This window comes from Natator depressus, chromosome 5 (assembly GCF_965152275.1).
Source record: "Natator depressus isolate rNatDep1 chromosome 5, rNatDep2.hap1, whole genome shotgun sequence".
In the NCBI taxonomy this organism is placed as follows: domain Eukaryota; kingdom Metazoa; phylum Chordata; order Testudines; family Cheloniidae; genus Natator; species Natator depressus.
The window spans coordinates 111,140,944-111,149,872 of NC_134238.1; the positions used below are offsets into that span (position 1 = coordinate 111,140,944).

The 8,929-nt window shown below is 45.7% G+C and overlaps 1 protein-coding gene across 1 annotated transcript; it reads right to left on the reverse strand.

The window, feature by feature from the left end:
• Positions 1-7,716: 7,716 nt before the first annotated feature.
• On the reverse strand, positions 7,717-8,292 carry LOC141988286 (interferon beta-like). Its single transcript, XM_074954119.1, has one exon. It carries the CDS (start codon positions 8,290-8,292, stop codon positions 7,717-7,719), a length of 576 nt encoding a protein of 191 aa, XP_074810220.1.
• Positions 8,293-8,929: the final 637 nt, after the last annotated feature.

Consider the following 8,929-nt stretch of genomic DNA (forward strand, 5'->3'; position numbering starts at 1 on the left):
GTTGTTGTTGTTTTTTAATTCTCCATAGATTGTGCTGCCTTGGAACAATAAATAAACTCCAAACTAGAAAAGGCACAAAACAAAAATCTGTTTCTTTACTGATTGTTTTCGCCTCAATTTAACATAGACGTGGTAACTTGTTGTAGGGAGTTAGGAGAACTCACCTTGATGGTGTCCCTTCTTGGCGTGCAAATATTTTATTTATAAAAGTGGATATTATTGTTACTGACCTTCTGGGAAGGACTTACGGACAGGCAGAAGATACCGAAGAGGTGGCAGCAATCTTTCAAAGCCAGTAAATAAATTAGCTATCTGCTTTAGAGGTAGGTTTTAGTTTCCTGTTTGAGTGCTAGCTAACAGATCTTTTAGGGCCAAACCTCAGCATTTGCACCAAGTCTTATGCAAATCCAGAAACTACATGTAACTGACCAATTTGCCTTGCAAATAAATCTGCCTACAAATGTTGAGGAAGCCTTTCAGGAGGTCTGTTAAACATTTGGCCCTGAGAGTCATACAAGAAAGGTAGAAATGTAAAACTTGTTCCACTTATTCGTCGCAGATTGCTTCTCTAATGTCCATGTCCAGCATATGTACGTGTGTCTTTATGACAACAGTTAAGGGACTGGGTGAATCTGCTTTAAATTGAAAAATCTGGTGGGAAGAGGGACATTGTCGGTAGCCTCTGTTTGCGCGAAGTTGGGTCTGGGCGATGGGTTGGATCACGTGATGATTACCTGTTCTCTTCATTCCCTCTGAAGCACCTGGCATTGGCCACTGTTGGAAGACAGGCTACTGGGCTAGATGGACCTTTGGTCTGACCCAGTATGGCCATTCTTGTGTTGAATACGTTTCATTAAAGATGTGTTCTGATTTTGAGGATCTAATCGTCCCAGAAGAAATGTAACCTTTTCATGGACTCTTGTTGTGCCGGCGCCCGACTCTGGCCGCAAGGGTTTCACTACATAGTTTACCTCATTCAGCTGCCTGATGACCTTCAAGGGCCCATCCCAGGCATCCTGTAGTTTGTCCATTGTCAAGGGAATGGGAACCGTCACCTGGTCCCCGGTAGCATAGGAGCAGGCACACGCTGAGCGGTTGTACCAGTCTTTTTGCTTCCGTTGGGCCCTGGCTAAATTCCCCCTGGTCAAGTCCGTGAGCCTAGCAAGCTTTTCTGGGAAAGTCAGTACGTACTCCACCACTGATTTTTTCCATCTGGGGAGGCCTTTCCCTCCCATTCGTCCTTCATCAAGTCCAGGAGTCTCCTCACTCTCCACCCATAAAGGAACTGGAAAGGAGAGAACCCGGTTGATTCCTGGGGCACTTGCCGGTACGCGAACAGCAGGTGGGGTAAATGCTTGTCCCAGTCCTGTGGGTGCTGGTTCATAACGGTTTTCAGAATCATCTTTAGGGTCCCATTGAACCTCTTCACCAGCCCGTTGGACTGAGAGTGACACGCTGAGGCCCAGGTGTGTTGGATCCCACGCCTCTCCCACAAGCACCGGAGCAGAGTTGACATGAAATTGGAGCCCTAGTCTGTAAGGACCTCCTTGGGGAACCCCACTCTGCCGAAAAGAGTCAGCAGTGTATCTGCCACAGTGTCTGCCTCGATAGAGGACACGGCCACCGCCTCTGGACAGGGAGTAGTGAAATCTACCACCATCAGGATGTATTTTTTCCCTGTCCGAGTTGCTTTGCTGAGGGGTCCCACTATGTCCAGGGTCACCTTCTGGAGAGGCTCCTCAATGATGGGCAGGGGCCTCAAAGCTGCTTTCCCTTTGTCCCGGGCCTTCCCCACCCTCTGGCAGGGGTCACAGGACCTGCAGTACTTCTGGATGGTATCAAAGATCCTGGGCCAGTAAAAGTACGGTAGCAGCCTCTGCTTGCTGCACTGGATTCCCTGGTGTCCCGAGAGAGGGACATCGTGGGCCAGGTACAGTAGCCTGCGCGGTACTTCTGGGGGACCCTCCTCCAGCTGGGCTCCCACCCAGTTAACCCTTTGAGGGCTCAGTTTGCTCATCCTGTCCCTGAGCTTTTGGCACCGGGCCCATCTGTGGGCCCCCCTGCCCACAGTAATTACACCTCAGGTCCAGCTGGTCCTCTTGGTGGTCCTGTCCCCCGGGATTTCATTCCATATCCCGACCTGCTGTCTACAAACTCATCAGGCAGCTGCCCTGCATGGCGCAGGTCCTTCAGCCTCTTGTCCATGAACCACATCCTCAGGTCAGGGGGACAGAGTTCATATCATCGCTCCAGCCCCATTAGTTCAATCACATCCTCCTTGGTCTGGACCCTGGCCCCATTTACCGATTGGTGGGTGTATTTCCCCATCAGCGTGACCAGTTTCAGATAGGTCATCCCCTGGGTCTTCTGCACACTCTGGAACCTTTTCCTGTATGCCTCGGGGTCAGCTCAAATGTTGGCAGCAGGGCTTGTTTGAAGAGTTCATTGTCCCCTGCTTCCACCTCATCTATCTGGCTGAACATCTCTATGGCTTTGGGACCCAGTAAGGGGGCCAGATGCCGAAGCCCGTCTGCAAGCCAACGTGGTGCACATTGCAGGGCTTCTCAAAGGCAGTGAGGAAGGCATCTGTATCATCCCCTTCCTTAAACGGAGGCAGTTTCAGTCCCATTTCCAACTCCAACCGTCTCAGCTCCACCAACTGGGAACTCGGTCAGGAAGATCTCCTTCTGGTCAGGTAAATGGATCCTGGGGCTGCCTGGCTGCTTTCAGCCCCTCCCGCATCCCCGGTTGCGTGAGTGGCTGGGATGACCCCAGGGTCTGCCTGGCTGCTCCCAGCCTCTCTCGCGGCCCCAGCTGGCTCAGGAACCGGCTACTTAGCGTGATCATTCTCTTCCAACTGGGCAATCAGCTGTGCCTTGGTGAATTTTCCAATTCCAACGCGCAGCCCTCTCCCTTTGCACAGCTCTACAATGTCTGGCTCAGGATTTCCAAGATGGACTTGGCTGAAAGTCACCGATGTCTGTAATAGCAAGCTCCATTCTACGCTGTGTTCCTGTGGACGACTAAATCTTCTGTTAACGCTGGCTAAGAGTCACCTCTGACTAGGGAGTTGGGGCACAGGGCCCTTTCGCTTCCCCAGGACCCCGCCTGTGCGGACTCACTGTGGGAAGCGCACAGTGTGAAAAGGGGATGCTTAATGCTCTAAGGTCAGACCCAGGAAGGTCGAAGCTGTGTAAGCTTCTTGCCCTGGAAACACTATGGTCAAAGATTGGAAGCATGCTCCCCCAGAGTCCTGACTGGCTTCGTATGGAGTAGTTCCAGAGCGTCGCACAGTGACTCTGCGACAACTGGAATCAAAGTGCACCGCGTGGACAGAGAATCCTGCAGTAACTGACTGGAGAGCAGCAAAACAAAGGGGGATGAGCGAGAGACAGGCATGCTGGAATCTCCAAGAGGTGAAATTACAGGAGGCGGAGGAGTCTACGGCTTAACCGGTGGCCCCAAGGCCAGAGGGGGGCCGGTGGCTGCAAGTTTTGTGAAGCTGTTGTGCTAAATGAAGGTGGGGAGGTAGCTCCCTTTTATGGACAGCCAGTTAGATGTAAAATCCATCGTAGCAGCTGTTCTCTACTTGCTTTACCTGTAAAGGGGTAAAAAGGCTCTTTGCAAAGCGTAAGTGAAAGGAAGTGAGTGCTCACCATGCTGGAACTTCTTAAAATGGAGGAAAAACTCTCCCTTTGTCTGTCTGTCTGTCCTCCCAACTGGAGAGTTCGAGAAGGCAGCAGCTCTGCTGTCAGAAGCCTGGGGCCAGGTTTGAAATATTATCAGTATCATACCTAGAAACTACTCATTTGAAACCCCAGATATCTACATAGATCAGGAAATGTCTAGAAAGACGCGATTAGCTTTCTCTCTCTATCTCTCTCTTTTTTTTTAATATTTACCTTTTTTAAGAACAGGGTTGTATTTTTGGTGTCTTATGAGGTTTGTGCACATGGTTTTTACTTAGCTGGTGGCAACAGCTGATTTCTACTTTTTTTTCCTTTTCTTTTCTCAGCTCTTCCCTGGAGGGGGAGTGAAATTATAGCGATAAACCTGCTGGTGACATCAGATCTAGTGAGGGTCCACCTCTCCACCAAGTTTTGTGTAAGTGGATCGTAGTTCTGAAAATACTCTTTGTCACTGAAAGGACTGGGGCGGGGAATCTAATGGGACCAGAGCTGAGACAGATGCTGCAGATCTGTGTCTGGAGAGACCTTTTTGATCGGTGCAGAAACCATAGAATCTGCTGAGTGTGGAGATGGAACGACAGCCACTTCCATGAGGAAGGCTGGGGTCCAACCTGCTCCTTCTCCTTCCTGCCCAGCATTGGAAGGATGTGGGAGAACTTCAGTGGGGGATATTTACACAGTTTTCCTCTCTTTTAAGAAATGGGAGCTGGGATTCCCCACAGGCATTGGCTGCTCCTTATGATACAGGTGATACTGTCAAAGAGCTCAACTGAATTCTCTACTCAGCATGGCCCCTTTTTTACTTCAAGGTCTGCTGGCATGAATGGGAATAGTTTTTCTCTCGCACAGAATAGGTTTGGGGCATAGACTTTTTCAGAAGAATTCAGTATTGTTCCTGGATAGTAACTGACTGATGTATTCCCCCTGTCATAAGTAAAAAGAGAAGGATAACGACCTTTCTGTGTGCAGAACTATAAAACCCCTCCTGGCCAGAGGCAAAACCCTTTCATCTGTAAAGGGTTAAGAAGCTAGGATAACCTTGCTGGCGCCTGACCAAAATGACCAACGAGGAGATAAATTACTTTCAAAGTGGAGTGGGGGGGAACAAAGGGTCTGTCTGTCTGTCTGTCTGTGTGATGCTTTTGCCGGGAACAGATCAGGAACGCTCTTCAGAACTCCTGTAAAAAGTTAGGAAGCAATCTAGCTAGAAATGCATTAGATTTCCTTTTGTTTAAATGGCTGGTAAATAAGCTGTGCTGAATGGAATGTATATTTTTGTAACTTAAGGTTTTGCCTAGAGGGATTCTCTATATTTTGAATCTGATGACCCTGTAAGGTATTTACCATCTTGATTTTACAGAGGTGATTCTTTTACTGTTTCTTTCATTAAAATTCTTCTTTTAAGATCCTGATTGCTTTTTCATTGTTCTTAAGATCCAAGGGTTTGGGTCTGTGTTCACCTATGCAAATTGGTGAGGATTTTTATCAAGCCTTCCCCAGGAAAGCGGGTGTAGGGCTTGGGGGGATATTTTGGGGGGAAGACCTCTCCAAATGGGCTCTTTCCCTGTTTGTACCTTGAAGAAGTTTTTAACCTAAGCTGGTCAGAATAAGCTTAGGGGGTCTTTCATGCAGGTCCCCACATCTGTACCCTAGAGTTCAGAGTGGGGAAGGAAGCTTGACACCCCCAAACTGGGGGCTGCATTTGAGAGGTGACAGAGAAGCTTTGATAATCCTCATTCGAATGCCCTATTCCCGCTCTCATTACTCACATGTAATTTTGTTTGTGGTGTGCACTCAAGAATGAATTTTGTCTGTGCTGCGCTCACACAAAAATGATGGAACCGAATGTGTGTGTGGGACACACAAATGATGAGCATTCATGGAAGCCCACACTTAATGGGCGGGGTGGTGCTTGTAAATGTATTGTGGGGAGGTGGTATGTGAAGGCACACAAACCTGATTGATGGAGTTATGAGCAAGCTAATTAAATGGTAACTTAACTGGTGTGTGTTTGAAGGTGTATACTGTCTTGATTGGTGCCCTCTTCTCCCCCCGCACCCGCTCCCAGCAGTAGTTTGGCCTCTTCCAGCACATCTACTCCACCAAACATCCACAAGAAGAAGTTATCTGCTCAGGGAAAACAACCAAGGAAAAAATAGCAGAGGAAAAAGAGGCAGAGATCAGGTGTGGTGCACGGTTTGTTACAGTGGAAAGACTAATTATCACTCCATAGCTCCTTTTTTTCCTATGGAAGTACAGTGAACTTGCACACTGATTCATCCGTGTATCTAAGTATGTTCCCAACTGGAAGCATGAACACCAGTAGGATGGGTCACATACTATAAGTCACGTGCATAAGTACTTTCTGGACTTCGGGTTTTAAGGCTGAACAATATTAGAGTTTTTGGTTGGATTTTTTTTTAACCAAATCACTACCACTCTGTTGCCATTTTGTATAAAATAATAATTTATTCCAATTAATTTCGATAAAATATAAATAAGAGCAATAAATAATAGACTGATATAAATATCCTGTTACAAATATCATAAAATGATCTGAAACTATTTCCACAATGCACAAATAGAATAAATAGTCGCAACAGCTTTTAAAATTCCACTGCATCTCATTGTAAATCATGTCTAAAATGTTCATGGATTTCAGTTAGTCCTTCTAAAAAGGTTGGTATTTTTAATTTCTAAACTTCTTTGTGACTTTGTCCTGTAGTTGAAAACTGTGTAATTCCGCTTGGATTCTCTTGCCAGCGCTGATGCTGAACTGCTTGTCTGCTAGAGGAAATAACTGGTATCTCTTCACCTTCATCCTGGTGAGCTGAAGGTCCATCCTTCCGTCCTGGTAAAAGAGTCCCGCTTTCCATCATTGCAACCAAACCTGTCTCCAGATGCCCAGCTGGCTGATGAGTCTACGTTGGAATCTCTGAATGGAACTCCCGCCTCAGGTAGCTTGTTTGGAAGCTGTTCCAGTTCACATGTGTTATGCTGTTATACAGTGGTTATACTGCATGTTACAGTTCAGAGGTGAGATTGGATCAGAGAAGAGTTGAACCACAGAAATATAGAGCAAACACACAATGTCAACAATGTTTAAGGTCCAACCCTTTCTTTTAAAATTCTTAATTGTCTTGTAACTTTTTTGCATCGATATCCTTCATTTTGCATTTTAAACCTGAGTAAATGAACAGAATATTATCACATAAAATGAAATTTGTGCAGTTGGAATTTCATGAAAGTGAATGTACGGCGTAATATGTCAAGCACTATGGAGTGTTAGACGTCACTGTGGGAAGAATCTGCAGAGAGGAGGGATTCCACTGCATTCGTCTGTCTTCACCTCAGGAGTTGCAGCATCTGGAGCTGAAATGAAATTGGAAATAGTTGAAATACAAAGGGAAAAAATATAATTTTCATTGAATTGATCTCAAGAAATTAAATGACAATATCTTTTCCGCACGTAAGCTCGCAAGTCTTTTAGTATGTTCATATTTTTTTAAAAAGTCTCTAGGAAGCTTCTCAAACCTTGGAGTACTAGAAATAGTTCTCATGAGGACAGATTAATTAATAGCCATGCTGATAATTGTAGAAACACACTACGTATGTCGAAGTCAGAGTACTTTGGTCATCAGATAATGATACTTCCTTCCCTCCCACACCACAAAGTGCTGGTGAGGTGCCGAAGGATTCCACATATGTGTACTTTGTTGCATGGTCTGCCAATTCCCTACTGCACAACAGTACTGATATGTGAGAGATTATGAAGATGTGCAAAAATAAATAATAGTAGAAACACCAAAAAATAAATCCATGTCACTGAAAATCCATTTCCAGGACAGGACAGGAAGAGCCTAAAGCTGCTGCCATGGAAATCAGTTGCGATTTGGCCACTGATCCTATAGAAGAAAGATCAGGCCCTATATAAGCAGAGTTATAAAATATCCGTTATCTCTGTTCAGCTGTATAAATTACCTTAATGTGTATTCATTTACTCCAGGGAAAAGTTTTGTACTATACCTTAGTTACTCAGCCTTCGAGTGAGTTTGTCAACCAGCACAAAACATCTGGGTATTTCCACGCGAATGATCTCCCAGGCACACAGGCTGTATTGCTTTTCTTTCAGGAAAGCATCTATCCCCTGAAAGTATTTTTTCACTCTCCGACTGGTGATCCGGAGGTCCTGACTTTCTGGGTTGGTTAAGCCCTTCTCTGTCTGTGCTCTCAAACATGCCTCCAGCCGCTGAATTTGCTGGTAAAGGCCATTTTGGAACCTGACTATGGAAGCCCCATCCCAAGCACTTTGGGTGAGGTTTTTGCTAAAGATGTTGAAGATCTCTTGGAGGATCTCTTGAATTGCCACCTTGGCATTCTCCTTCTGGGACACTGGGAGTTGGAGGACATCCTGGGTGGGTTTGAAAGCTGCCCTTTCATTTATGCATTGTGAGGGGAGATTTCCACTCACTTTCTCCAGAAGCTCCAAGCTCTCTTTGTTGACTTTGTTCTGCTGGAAGTGAAGCATGGTACAGAGCTGAGATGAGATTTCAGTGGAGAAGAGCAGTATGAGGCAAATGTGCAGCAAACACCTTGTGGTCATGCCGATGTCTTCCACTTCTTTTCTTTGTGTGAACCTTGAGCCTGGAGTTTGTTGAGGGTCCTATGTAGACTGCTGTGTTTTTCCTTCATGTCTCTGACTTTAAATAATTGGCTGCAGAATTTTTGTTTCATCATTTTCTGGGTTTTTTTTTAAGGTTTTTCCCTCCTGGAGGCTTCAGTCTTTTTCTTTCTGTATAATTCACTGCTTTCTAGATTCTTTTTCCACGCTTCCTCCTTTTTGTATTGTTGTGAAATTGACCAAACCCCTTTCACTTATGCTGGATCCACATACATACAGGCTTTTCATGATGCATTAAAGATCTAATTTAATAAGATCATCCACACTTCAGAAGTGGTAGTGAGAAGACCGCCAATTCATCAAACCCTACACTTTTCTCATTCATCACTTCCTGCATTTGACAGACAAAACTAGTTTAGGTATATTTAAAGTTTTCAGGCCTGGAGAAAGTGGGAGGAAAGGGTTGGCCTCAGGGGAGCTGGAACAGTTTGTGTAGTGGGGCTGTTGAGAGCCATTGAACCAAACTGTAAACCGTGAATATGAAGGAAACCACTTCAAGCCAGGGGGTATGGCAGCACCTATGTTAGGCCTCCCAAAAATAATGGTAAATTTCAACTTC

Coding starts and splice junctions, on each gene's coding strand:
- LOC141988286 (XM_074954119.1), bottom strand. CDS start 8,292: ATGACCACAAGGTGTTTGCTGCACATTTGCCTCATACTGCTCTTCTCC.